General features: G+C 47.4%; 4 protein-coding genes across 5 annotated transcripts; 2 read left to right on the forward strand and 2 right to left on the reverse strand.

Annotated features, from left to right (window-relative positions):
• Nucleotides 1-1,038: 1,038 nt before the first annotated feature.
• Nucleotides 1,039-5,411, reverse strand: LOC9629770 (insulin-degrading enzyme-like 1, peroxisomal). The gene is made up of 26 exons (XM_002987544.2): nucleotides 5,248-5,411; nucleotides 5,116-5,191; nucleotides 4,979-5,046; nucleotides 4,817-4,908; nucleotides 4,689-4,762; nucleotides 4,588-4,631; nucleotides 4,456-4,507; nucleotides 4,282-4,404; nucleotides 4,117-4,229; nucleotides 3,904-4,066; nucleotides 3,759-3,851; nucleotides 3,618-3,703; nucleotides 3,472-3,558; nucleotides 3,315-3,418; nucleotides 3,152-3,254; nucleotides 3,001-3,096; nucleotides 2,761-2,950; nucleotides 2,642-2,703; nucleotides 2,482-2,586; nucleotides 2,221-2,422; nucleotides 1,956-2,161; nucleotides 1,784-1,908; nucleotides 1,661-1,712; nucleotides 1,521-1,607; nucleotides 1,343-1,465; nucleotides 1,039-1,279 (listed from the first exon to the last, which is right to left on the reverse strand). Exons 1-26 carry the CDS (start codon nucleotides 5,362-5,364, stop codon nucleotides 1,067-1,069), a joined length of 2,856 nt encoding a protein of 951 aa, XP_002987590.1. The 5' UTR covers nucleotides 5,365-5,411; the 3' UTR covers nucleotides 1,039-1,066.
• A 114-nt stretch (nucleotides 5,412-5,525) lies between these two features.
• On the forward strand, nucleotides 5,526-6,041 carry LOC9630241 (late histone H2B.L4). Its single transcript, XM_002987476.2, has one exon. It carries the CDS (start codon nucleotides 5,526-5,528, stop codon nucleotides 6,039-6,041), a length of 516 nt encoding a protein of 171 aa, XP_002987522.2.
• A 389-nt stretch (nucleotides 6,042-6,430) lies between these two features.
• On the forward strand, nucleotides 6,431-9,221 carry LOC9629771 (E3 ubiquitin-protein ligase HERC2). Of its 2 annotated transcripts, none has more exons than XM_002987477.2 (7): nucleotides 6,431-6,584; nucleotides 6,903-6,986; nucleotides 7,144-7,434; nucleotides 7,521-7,870; nucleotides 7,926-8,327; nucleotides 8,403-8,790; nucleotides 8,857-9,221. In XM_002987477.2, exons 3-7 carry the CDS (start codon nucleotides 7,198-7,200, stop codon nucleotides 9,097-9,099), a joined length of 1,620 nt encoding a protein of 539 aa, XP_002987523.2. In that variant the 5' UTR covers nucleotides 6,431-6,584; nucleotides 6,903-6,986; nucleotides 7,144-7,197; the 3' UTR covers nucleotides 9,100-9,221. The 2 variants fall into 2 exon arrangements, with proteins under 2 accessions (XP_002987523.2, XP_024517154.1); XM_024661386.1 differs by having other exon boundaries at nucleotides 6,903-6,954.
• Nucleotides 9,222-9,247: 26 nt separating this feature from the next.
• On the reverse strand, nucleotides 9,248-11,603 carry LOC9629772 (cysteine-rich receptor-like protein kinase 15). Its single transcript, XM_024661403.1, has 7 exons — nucleotides 10,802-11,603; nucleotides 10,642-10,758; nucleotides 10,458-10,591; nucleotides 10,199-10,409; nucleotides 9,895-10,147; nucleotides 9,678-9,828; nucleotides 9,248-9,608 (listed from the first exon to the last, which is right to left on the reverse strand). Exons 1-7 carry the CDS (start codon nucleotides 11,601-11,603, stop codon nucleotides 9,276-9,278), a joined length of 2,001 nt encoding a protein of 666 aa, XP_024517171.1. The 3' UTR covers nucleotides 9,248-9,275.
• Nucleotides 11,604-11,968: the final 365 nt, after the last annotated feature.

An 11,968-nucleotide genomic window follows, 5' to 3' on the forward strand; every position in this document is an offset into this window, starting at 1 on the left:
CCTGGCGCGTTTGTCACGGGTCAATTTGTCCCATAGTAAATCTTTGGTCAGGCATAGTCAACGATAGTCAACAGGGAACCTCAGTCAATAGTAAATATTCACAGTGAACATGAATTTCCATGAGAGAATGCCAAGAGATATTAGGCAGCTTTTGTTGGTCCAAATTAGAAGCTAATATAGTTGCCAGCTTTAAGATTTAGGTTTTGTCTATTCGTCGATGGAGCCGCGAGTTTACTGGCGTGACAACAAGAAGCCCTGGAAGCCATACAAGCAAGAAGTTGCCCAAAAGATACTTGACAAGTATTTTGAGGTCCTAGGTTTGCACGGTAACTGTATTGATTTCTCGACAATGGAGCTGACGAATGCATGCACGAGAGTTGATAGAATCGTCAAGATAGTGCTTGTGCCTGTTGAGGACCTACTCCTCCAACTGATCGATGCCAAATTCCTGGAGAGAGTCATCACCTGCCCGGGGGTCACCATGCAAATTCAGCCAAACAAGCTAGACTCGTCTTCAGCGATCTACAGGAAGTTCGTGGGAGCTCTCCAACGCTACGCCACCCTCGACGACAATAGCATCTTAGGTATGTAGATTTTCCACTGCTAGCTTTTGATTTCTTGATTCACGCAAATGCCTGAAGGTTTAAACTTTATTTTAATGGCCTACTTCTTTCTTGCGTATTGCAGATGAGATGCGGCAAGCGGTGCGCACTTGCAGCATCTCAGACCTCAAATCGTTAGAGTTTGTGTTTCATGGAAGCCCGCTGGAAAACATAAGCTCCATCCTTGAACAAGGTCTTGATCCCCTGAAAGCCAGAGATGACTTTCTGTGGGTTGGAAAGGATCCACTTGTGAGTAGGCCGTACTGTCGAAGCTCCAGGAAAACAATGGTGCTGTTTTTGGAGCTCAAAAATCATGGTGAGAGCGACTGGTGCTTCAGAGGCAAACGAACTGTGCCACTTGATAAGAGCCATGTCTTACTGCCGGTCGCAAAGCTTGTCTGTAAGTTTCCAGAAGCAATGGTGCCGGTTTCACGGGTTTTTCAGTAACAATAGTAAGATTCTATTCACCTCAATGAGCTATATAGTCCTTGCGATCGTTTGAAACTAAACAGATCCTTGATCCTGTTCTTGCCATCTTCCAGGAGTTCCAGCTCCTGCATGTGGAGCTTGCCATAGATCTGGACGCTGAGCTTTCTCCTCATGGGCGCGCCAGATTTTATGTGATTGATGTAAAACTCTAGTAGCTCATCTTTGGTGAGAGTCCGTAGAGCAGCAACCTGGAAAAATATATACCACACAAGGTTTGCTGACGTTTCATAAGATTGTGTGCTGTTCATCACCTCGACTTGCTGCCTGTCAAACTTGCATGCGCCATTGTCAATCTCCATCCAGAAGAAGTTTGTCTCCTCGTAAATGTTTTTGTGTTTCTCGAGCTTGATTTCGACGAGTGCCTCCACATTTCTCTGTCAAAAGGGGGGCAGCAAACATAAATGGTAGCTCCAACCAGCGATTACTTACCTGAAATTCCTCGTCACTCATGTTTGTTAGTGTCGTCTCAAATGATTTTAAAAAGTCCTCGACTCTTTCCTCGACACCATTGGGATCCTGCGGGCAGATCCTCCTTCGGAATCAAAAGTATTTACAACTTGAAATTCTACCTTTACGGTGGACTGAACGATAAACTGCACACCTTGGACACCACAATCGTTCCTGAGGAAGAAAAACGAGCCCAATCAACTCCACGCCAATTGGATGTAATAATCTTTAATCGCAAAACCAACCTAGTTACTAAGGCAGTAATATAGCCGAGCTGCTCCACAGATCTAAGCTGATGGAACGCAGGTTGTTTGGCACTGAGAACAAATAGCTCCACGAGAATGTTCATCACTGTCTCGTCTTGTCCCACCTATAAGTGTTCAATCCTTCATAGAGTTAATGAAAATGACAACATACCTGGAGGTATACATGGAGAGCTGAGTTTTCATTGTCGGGATTCAAACCAGATATTGGGTAAAACATTTCCGAGTTGTCTAGTTTTGTGATTCGGTCTTCGGTTGCTTGTGACGACAGCAATGGCTTCGTTTTCGTAGATGGAGAACTGGTAAACCTGTTCTCAATAAGTTCGGCCAAAGCCTCTGCCTCTTTTGTTGTCATGTTACCTGAATTTACAAATTGAAAAGAGCAAGTAACATTCGTGAGAGCAATCTGATTTCCAAACCTGCAGCATAGCAATCAGCATATATTCGAGAGAATAATTTGGGGAAAAAGGCTTGCAAATCGCTTGCGTTGAGAGAAGGAAGAGTTTCGAGATAGTCTTTTATGTGCCACCGGTTTTGTTCCATCATCAACGAACAGTAATACATAGCCTGTTGGTATGGCTGTTGAAACTTGTAGTTAACGTAATCTTTCATGAGCTTTTCCTGCCAGACGCAAGAACAGTCAGTGCACGAGAAGAACCGCGATATGTCCCATTTCATACCTTTATAACAAGAAACCGATCCTCTTTCACCTGAAAGTTGACCGCCTTGTCTACAATACGTTCCAAAAGACTGTACAGTTTATGATTGTAACCAGTGATGAATAACTGTTAATGCAAGAAAAGTTTTGGTGGATTCATATCGAAGTAGCAACAATCTTACCAAAAAACCATGAGAGGTGCGTTGAATAGAATACTGCAGGCCAGCAATTTCTGCAAAATAAGCTGTAACCAGCATACCGGTAAGAATGTTGAGATTTTAGTGACTTATCACAGGCTCACCATATTCGTTCAGATAATCTAGAAGTAGTTTTGTAAAAATTGTCGATAGAACAGATGATTCAGGAGAATATTTGCATTCCGGACAATGCAAATGAATCATAACACAAGCTTTCGGCGTTTGAAACTTGGTATCAGGCTTATACCACAACTTCGACAATGATGAATTTCTCAAAACATAAGGATATTGCATCTGTAAATTCACACGTCAGTTCCATTGCTTGTTTTCTGAGATTTATACACCTTCAGATTTGCTTCCTTCAAGCTGAAGTCTGTAGGAATGAAAGGATTAGGATCTGGCAAATGTAGCCTTGGATCCAACGGAGCGTTTTTCCAGCTCTACATAAAGATGGTTTAAATCGAAAGAAGGAAAAGACAAAACAACAATGCCAACCTCGAGAAGAGATTCAGAAACTCTCTTTGCAGTGTAGGATGTACCATACCAAGGTTCTGTTTCATTGGTCATCCCTTCAAACTGCTTGGAGGACCAGATGATCCTAAAAAATAACAAAAAAATAAATGTAAAGGGCATTTCTTTGGTAGAAGTGGAAAGTTACCTGACGTTTTCTGGAGTTAAAAACTCAATCTCCTGTTTAATAGCATCAGGGTCAAAAGTTCTTGGCAAGGAGGAACCTGCAAGCCAATCTTCAACCGGATAAAGCTGAACAAGTAGCACTGTTTTAGAAACTTTATTTAAATCGAGAGAAAGCACACCTGCATACTCCCGGCCAGACGTGTAACATAATGCATTGGTTGGTACTTATCTTGATAATGGAACTTCATCTCACAGACTGTTCGTATCTTAGAAAGAGAAGAAGAACAATGGTCACAAAATGAAACCTCACGAGAAGTTCAAGTACCTCGTCAAAAAGTGCTTCTGTGACTCCTTTGCGTCCTAGCAGGCTAATATACTGAAAAGTGAACCCCACTATGTCCTCCATATGTTCTGCTAAGCTCTGCGAGTCTAAGGCACAGAACAAAACAAAACAAAAAAAAAAGACCTTGGCCTGCATCGGTGAGTTCGATATAAATAGAAAAAAGAGAATAATCCGAACTCCTTTCATTTTCTCCGGCAGAAAGACTGCTCGCCCAGCCTAGTTATGATTTGATGTATCAAACCTTAACAAGGAAAGCTCAAATGCTTACCAAGACTTTTGAGAAGTGCAAACAAAGAACCGTCTGCCTCATGTCCCAGAACGTGGCTAATGTATCGACAGGGTCCAGCTTTGTAATTCTTTAATTCAGGTAGAATTAACCAAGTTAACTCCAGATTATGTCGCTGCTTGATGGGAACTCCTTTGATAATGATCTACATAAAAGCGATCGAAAAATGAAGTTCAACACTAACAAACTACTTACTTGTTTATGCTCCGGAAGAAATGGTAGACCAGGAAAAGATGGAGCCATTTTGCCGGTATTTTTTATGTCCTGAAACGTCTCGCTTACAATTTTTTCAAGCTCGTCCAAGGTTTCTAGCAAATGAGTTCAAGTTAATAAATAAAAGATCCTTATGTCTTTTCTTACCTCTTCCATACACACAAAGGCACATAAGATTTGCCGAGTAGTGAAATTTGTGGAACTTTATCAGCTCCTCTCTCGTATCAATGCCTTTAGATTTCGGAGAAACATCCAAAGTCTCCAAACTACCTGAATTTCCAGCGTGAGTACTTGGATAAGAAACTTAGAAAACATGAATACCAGTTCCAAATTTGTGGTAAGGATGGTCTTTAGAACTCACATGTCTCGCAACCTGCACAAGTTCGACCAGTTACATGTTAGAAACACTTCACTAGAATAAACACATGGCATAATCTAGCAAGCAAACGACACCTGATCAAATCGCCATCTATCGGTGGTAAGGTTTTTGTTATGCTCTATCAAAAGAAAGAGATACGAGCTCAGGTATAAAATTTGACTGCGGCCATTCTTACCTGAATTCACAGCATTGATTTCTCTTGATGTAGCATCTTGCGACATCAAAGGGCAGATAAAAAACTGCGCAAACCTGAAATTCCGCGATCATTAGACATGAAACCGGGAGAAAAATGAAAAAAAAAACCTGTCAAGAGCCTGGCTTAAGTGCTCGGCGTTCACGTCAAAGTGGAAGTTTGTGTCCTCGGAGCTCGTGAAAGCATTTGAGTGACCTCCATGCTGCAAACGAGTAGCAGTTTAGACGAGAGAGAGAGAGAGAAAGAGAAATTATCCCATTTGGCCAGCCTACCTCGTTCAAAAACTTGGAGTAATCGTCTTCCAAGGGATATTTCTCGCTGGAAAAGAATAGCATATGCTCTACGCATTCCAAGTTCCATCGTCAAAACCAGCAAGGAAACATAAATCGAGAGGAATCGGTCCACATACCCAGGAAATGCGCAAGCCCTGCAAGCTCCTCGGGATCGCAAAACGATCCAACATTGACATCCATCGCTGCCGCGGCCTGCGCGCCATCACACAAATCCTCAATCCATCGAAAATTTCCGCTACGGATCTCACCTTATCCGTATCGGGATCGCTGACAAGGAGCACGCGCAGCTCATTCCGGAGCACCACATTCCTGTACTCCCGCTTGTCAGTGCGCGGCTTGACAATCTCGGGCCGGACCTCGCCCATGGATGGAGCTTGATCGAGCTAGGTAAAGAAGAGGGGAGAAAATATTCTTTAGGGCTCTTGCTGGCCGTTGATATGGACGGCTGGGATCATTATAAATAGTGCCAAATCCAAGCTAGCTTTTAGGTCATTGGTTTGGTTTGTCTTACTTCATGGGTGACGGGATGGACGTGCCCGCGTTGATCATCGACGCGGCCGAGAACGAGGAAGAAGTGGCGGAGGAAGAGGCGGCGGCAGCCTCAGCGGCGCCGCCACCCGCGCAAGGAGTAGCCAAGAAGAAGCCGGCAGGGAAGAAGCCAAAGAAATCCAGCACCGCGGCCAAGCGGCGGCCATCAAAAGACGATCAAGATGCCGCGGATCCATCGCTGGGGGTTTCCAAAGGTGGCAGGAGGATCAAGAAGAAGGAGGAGAGCTTCAAGAGCTACATCTACAAGGTTCTCAAGCAAGTCCATCCGGAGACGGGGATCTCATCAAAGGCGATGAGGATCATGGACAATTTCATCTACGATGTGTTTGACAAGATCTCGGCCGAGGTCTCGGCGCTCGTCAAGCGCACGTCCAGGCATACCGTGGGAGCTACCGACGTCCAAACCGCGGTGAAACTACTCATCCCCGGTGAGCTCGCCAAGCACGCCGTTAGCGAGGGTACCAAGGCCGTGACCAAGTTTATAGCCCACTAGCATAGGCAATAGTATAGAAAACCCTAAAACTCACGAGATCCCTAGATTCCTTGGTCGATCCTTTGTTTGATCGCTTCCGAGTCATAGCCCTAGCTAGCGTAAGAGGATATGTTAACGCAAGCTTTATTCTTTTTCTCTGCTAAACGCAACCATGGAAGTTTCACTGCGACTGAAAGTGTGGACGTGGCCCGGGTAAATTCGTTCGTTTTTACCCGAAAAACCAAAAGAAAAAAAAAATGGAGAGGAGGAGGGGCGTCAATGGCCGCCACCCTTTGCTGCTGTCCCTCCGTTTTTCGCCGATGTGACTCCAGAGCCGTTGGATCTTCCACGCTTGTTACTTGAGCACACTATACACACTACTGCTTTTTGTGGTATTTGGCTCTTCCATTTCTTAGGGCATTGATTTGCGCTATCGCCCGGATCCAATTTCGCGACTTCTCGGTGCGGATTCCTGGATTCTCCCTCCTCCGCGCCATCGCGCGCGCGTCTTCGGCCGGCTGGGCATCGATCGATCGGCGTCGCAAAAGCTTTTGCGAGCGCGAGGTTGTGGATCTTTCCTCTGGAAATTTGTGTGTTTTTTGGTTTCTCCCTGTGGGAATGCACGCGACGGGGCTTGGTGATGATGAATGCTGCTTGCGCTGCTGGATGTTAGTGGGAGATTAGGCAAGAGCTGGGGCTTATCCCCGGATTTGCAATGGGGGAATTCGCGCATTTGCAAACCCTAGGCTATGTCGTTATCTGCTTGATGCCTCGTGCCTGGCTTTCGCTGTGTTCTTCGCATTGTTTCCCCTCTTTCACCGTTTTTTTTTTTCTTTCTTGTTTTTCTCTTGGTCTCATTTGTTTCGATCGTTGATTTTGCAGGGCAAGGCGAGTGACTTGTGCTTGGAAGCTGCTCTAAGTTAGACTCATGAAGGTTGTCCATCGTTCTTTGGCTAGGGAATTCCGGTTGGTTTTTTATTCTCTCTAGGATGGTCTCGAAGTTCTTCTTACTTGCAAGTTGCAACTCTGTGTGTGTTTGTTTGTGAACGATGTGTGTTTGCTTTCATGGCTAGCTTTCATTTGCACAGAAGTGAATGTTTTGCTGCTCTCTTTGTTCTTGCAGTTCTTCTTAGGAGCGACTTAGCATCACAACGGGCACTGCGATTTGCAGTGCCCCATGGATACTGCAGCAACTGGACCAGTTTGGCAACCAACTTCTCTGTCGTTTATAGGAATCTCTGGAGAACAGCCTCATGGTGTTGCGGCACTCATGCAAACGTCGCAGCGCAACCAGCGCCTATGCTATGGGAGCTCGAGCTCTCATGGGGAATTCCCGCTCGCCACCAATCCATCCATTGTTTTGCACGTCCTCACCGAGTGCTGCCTTGATCCACAAGACCTGGCACGGCTTGAGGTAAGTTTTCTGAGTCTTCACTTTCACGTTTCTTACTGGCTGGCCCGGAGCTCACATGTTTTGTTCTTTTTTTTTTATTGTATCAGGCAACTTGCTCATTCTTTAGACACGCCGCCAACTTCACACCCGACGTCACGCTCTCCCTCTCGGAGCTCGCTGCATTGGACATGTGTAAGAGGCGGGCTATCTTCAGACCGATGACGAGCGAGGAGAGGGAGTCGCTCAAGGAGAGCTGTGGAGGGTCCTGGAAGCTGGTGCTGCGTTTTCTCAAAGCTGGCGAGCTTTGCTACAGGCGGGAGAAGATCCAGGCGATCGCGGGCCCTGGCCACAGCATCGTCGTTACCAAGACCGGCGCCGTCTACACCTTCGGCTCTAGCAGTTCTGGGCAGCTTGGACATGGGTCGCTTGACGAAGAGTGGCGTCCTCGTCTGCTCAGGTCTGACAAGAGGCAGAGGGAGAGAACGTTTCTCAACGTTTTGATGTTTTGGCAGGTCCCTCCAAGGCGTGAGGATCATCCAAGCCACAGCAGGTGTAGGCCGGACGATGCTTATCAGTGACACTGGCCGGGTGTATGCGTTTGGGAAGGATTCGTTCGGGGATCCAGAGTATGGTGGCCCGGGCTCCAAGAACATCAACACGCCGCAGATAGTAGAGTCGTTGAACGGCATTTTTGTGGTACAAGCCGCTATAGGAAACTTCTTCACGGCCGTGTTATCTCGTGAAGGGCGAGTGTATACTTTCTCCTGGGGTGCGGATGCCAAGCTCGGGCACCAGACAGAGCCCGAGGATCAGAAACCGCAGTTGTTAAGGGGAGCGTTAGAGAATAAACCTGTCGTGCAAATTGCAGCAGGATATTGCTACCTCCTGGCTCTCACTTGTCAATCCACCGGGATGTAAGTCCTCTCATCTCTCCTTTTTCTTCTTCTTCTTCGAAAGTTCTTATAACTTTGCCTGGTTTTCATGCGCAGGGCGGTTTACTCCGTTGGCTGTGGACTCGGAGGAAAGCTGGGACACGGTACTCGATCCGACGAGAGATGGCCGAAGATGATAGAGCATTTCCAGCACCTTCGCTTGCAACCGATTGCGGTGGCTGCGGGGGCATGGCACGCAGCCGTGGTGTCCGAGGATGGCCGAGTGTGTACCTGGGGATGGGGCCGCTATGGCTGCCTGGGACACGGGAACGAGGACTGCGAGTTGCTGCCAAAGGTGGTGGAGTCTTTACAGGGAGTCAAGGCCGTGCACGTAGCTACCGGGGACTACACAACGTTCGTGGTGACTGACGCGGGAGAGGTCTTCTCATGCGGCTGTGGGGAGTCCTCGAGTCTCGGACATCTCAGTGGTGCTACCGAGGGCCAGGTTCGTGGTTTTTTTTTTTGCACTCTTTCGCTTGGGTGTTTTACACATGCCGGGATTGTTTTGCAGGCTAATCGTCACGCGAACGTTCTCCGGCCGGAGCTCGTGTCGTCTCTTAAACAGAGAAACGAGAAGGTGTTGCAAATCAGCCTGACGAACTCGGTGACTTGGAACGCGCACACGTTCGCGCTCTGCGACTCGGGGCGATTGTTTGCGTTTGGAGCTGGGGACAAGGGGCAGCTTGGCACCGAGCTCCTGGACAACGAGAGCGAGAGAGGTACGCCAGAGCTCGTCGACATCAATCTCAGCTGATGGAAGCATCAAAGAAGAGAAAAGCTCCATCCAGAATTTCCACTTTCACTGTGTAGATTTGTTCATCCACAAGGGACATATTTGTATATAGATCAATCCAAAAAAAACAGAAACTGAGTAAACGCTTCCCGGGCTTATTTGAATTTGAAATTTCGAATATTCGGGATGAATCTTCTCTATCGAGGCTCCGGATCAGTGAACGTCTGGGATTTTTCTTGTCTCTTGTTCTTGGGATCGCTGGCGGCGGAGTTTGACGATGACGAGTAGAACCTTGGGTTCATAGCTCGGATGTCGAAAGTGGCAGAGAGCGGGACATTGACGTTGGAATGGCCGGAGAGCATCGCTACGACGTGAGACATGGAAGGCCTGTCCTGCGGGGATGCTTGAGTACACATGAGGGCGATGTGGATTGCTTGGACTAGCGTTTTCTCTTGCTCGTTATTGCTAGAGCTTACGAGCTTGCGGTGTAGAAGATTTGGCAGAAGTCTATTGGAGTGGAGCTGCCAAGCCTGCGGAAAGAGTTCGCTTGAGAACCTGTGATTCTTGAAGAAAGAAAAAGAGAGGAGCCATTAACATACCCATTCCAGAAGATATTGCTCCGGTTCCGGTAGACTCGCGTCCTTGTTCTTTCTCCCGGCTAGAGTCTCGAGCACAACGACACCAAAGCTGAAAACATCAGCCTTTTCGCTCAAGTGCCCATGAAAGGCATACTCTGGAGCCATGTATCCACTGGAAAGGAACTTCATTTTAGTCTGCGATCACGAGTTTAACGCTAACGCTGAGGTGGTTACTTACTAGGTTCCTGCGACTTTTGTGGTGATGATCTCTGTCGCTTCGTCCTCTCCATACAGCCTTGCCAGCCCAAAGTCTGATATCTTGGCTTCGAATGTTTCGTCCAGAAGAATGTTGCTGGGCTTTATGTCCCGATGAACGATGCGAATTTGTGAATCCTCGTGAAGGTACGTGAGGCCCCGAGCTGTTCCAAGCAGTATATTGTACCGGGTATTCCATCCCAATCGAGGGGTTTCTTCCGCACTGATCAAATCATCTAGCCCGTGTGGTAGAAGTTTAGATACGAACTACCAAATGCTCAACTTACCAAGCAAAGCCTTTTCAAGGCTGTTGTTCTTGAGAAACTCGTAAACCAGGAGCCTTTCACTGCCTTCGACACAGCACCCTAAGAGCCTGACGAGATTCCGGTGCTGTACACTGCCAATAACTTTAACTTCGTTGAGAAACTGCTGCTCCCATTGCTTGGAGGCCACCGAGAGCTTTTTGATAGCGATCTCGGTCCCATCACTAAAAGTTCCCTGTAGGAAAACCAAAGTTTTCGACTAACTGATCGATCAAATCCATACCTTATAAACAGCACCGAACCCACCCTCTCCAAGCTTGTGGTCGTCACTGAAACCCTCAGTAGCACGTCTCAGCAAATCGTACGAGAAAGTGACAGGGCCTCGATGCAATGTGACTTGGAGTTCATCCAATTCCTCTGACAAAAACCATACAAAAGGTGGCGAACAAAGCATATAGTCGACATACCAGGAGGCTTTGAAACGTTTTTGCTTCTTTTGGATATAAAAAATCCGATCACCAGGAGAAGCAATGCCAACACACCAGCGATTGGAATCGCAATTGCCAGTAGCAAAGTTTTCTTCGCTGTAGAAGAAACTTACAAAAGATAACATAACATGATCCATACCTTTGGAATTGGATGGGAGAGTCCCATTTCCTAGGACAGTGGCATTTTCGGGAATGCCCTGGAAGAATTTCGATCTCTGGAAGAAGAGCGTGCAGCTAGAATAGTAGCAAACCCCTCCGCCGCCGCCGCGGCAAGTGCTGGCAATCGCATTCTCCGCGGCGGCGAGGCAAGAGGCACAATCAGCAGCGCTTAAATCCGGAATGCACTGACCGAGAGCGTACGCAGGCACCGCCGATCCAATCCCCGCCACTGCCGCCACGAATTTCCTTGCGTTTCGAGGAACCTTAGCTTTAAGAAACTCTAGTGCGGTCCTAGAATTGGATTGGAAAATGGCCAAGGAAGAGGCAGGGATCGATGTTGAGCAATTGCCTTGGTTGGTGTCCTTGTCGAGAATGGAGGAGAAGAAGTGGTCCTCGTAGCGCAGGAAACAATTGCCGGGGTGGATCCTTCCTCCTTTGGTGGAGTTTCTCACGCAGGTGGAATTGAGGATCTGGACGGCCGATCGCGCGCACGAGGAGCATTCCTGGGCAGAGATGTCGCCGCGGCATTGGATGAAACCGTAGACGGTGTCGCTCATACTGCCGAAGCTCGTGGATTTATATCCTCCAGCTGCAGGCCCTTGATCTTGGAGAGTGGCGAGCACCGTGAGGAGATTTCTTCCCATTTGGGCGCTAGTAATTTTGTAGGCGTCAGAGCACGAAGGCCTGGCAATGTCTATATCTGTGGTGGAATTGGAAGCGAGGGCGAAAGCAGCGATGAAGACAGAGGCCACAAGAACAAGAGGGAGAGGATGATTCGCCATTGTTTGCTGAGAAGTAGGAAAGAATGAAGCTCCTCTTCTTCTTATAAATGGATGCACTACCTGGCCGCTAAGCTAAGGAGCTAGCTCCAAGGACGCTGGAGCGTCTAAATTGGCACTTTATACAGCCAGTTTAGCAGTACAAAATAAACACTGGTCCGACACTTTCACCTCCAGACTGGCTAGAGGTGATAGCTCAAATGGATCATGTCAAACGCAGTTCATAGTGCGATCCATACGGCAAAAGGAAGGAGCCAAGGAATGGGAGGCCCACGTTAACCTCGTGCGGTCAAAAGCTATTCCCGGGCCTATTTGAATTTAAAATCTAAAATATTCGTGTGGTATCTTCCCCCAGAAACTTGCCTCCT

The sequence above is a fragment of the Selaginella moellendorffii genome, unplaced genomic scaffold (genome assembly GCF_000143415.4).
Source record: "Selaginella moellendorffii unplaced genomic scaffold, v1.0 SELMOscaffold_82, whole genome shotgun sequence".
NCBI lineage: Eukaryota > Viridiplantae > Streptophyta > Lycopodiopsida > Selaginellales > Selaginellaceae > Selaginella > Selaginella moellendorffii.

Excerpts from the sequence above, each read along its gene's own strand:
- LOC9629771 (XM_002987477.2), top strand. The coding sequence starts at position 7,198 with ATGGATACTGCAGCAACTGGACCAGTTTGGCAACCAACTTCTCTGTCG. Across the intron at positions 7,871-7,925 it reads TGGCGTCCTCGTCTGCTCAG|GTCCCTCCAAGGCGTGAGGA; the intron begins GTCTGACAAGAG and ends ATGTTTTGGCAG. Across the intron at positions 8,791-8,856 it reads GTGGTGCTACCGAGGGCCAG|GCTAATCGTCACGCGAACGT; the intron begins GTTCGTGGTTTT and ends ATTGTTTTGCAG.
- LOC9629772 (XM_024661403.1), bottom strand. The coding sequence starts at position 11,603 with ATGGCGAATCATCCTCTCCCTCTTGTTCTTGTGGCCTCTGTCTTCATC. Across the intron at positions 10,592-10,641 it reads AAACGTTTCAAAGCCTCCTG|AGGAATTGGATGAACTCCAA; the intron begins GTATGTCGACTA and ends GGTTTTTGTCAG. Across the intron at positions 9,829-9,894 it reads ACAAAAGTCGCAGGAACCTA|TGGATACATGGCTCCAGAGT; the intron begins GTAAGTAACCAC and ends GTTCCTTTCCAG.
- LOC9629770 (XM_002987544.2), bottom strand. The coding sequence starts at position 5,364 with ATGGGCGAGGTCCGGCCCGAGATTGTCAAGCCGCGCACTGACAAGCGG. Across the intron at positions 1,713-1,783 it reads ATTACTGCCTTAGTAACTAG|GAACGATTGTGGTGTCCAAG; the intron begins GTTGGTTTTGCG and ends TTTCTTCCTCAG. Across the intron at positions 1,466-1,520 it reads TGAGTGACGAGGAATTTCAG|AGAAATGTGGAGGCACTCGT; the intron begins GTAAGTAATCGC and ends CCCTTTTGACAG.
- LOC9630241 (XM_002987476.2), top strand. The coding sequence starts at position 5,526 with ATGGACGTGCCCGCGTTGATCATCGACGCGGCCGAGAACGAGGAAGAA.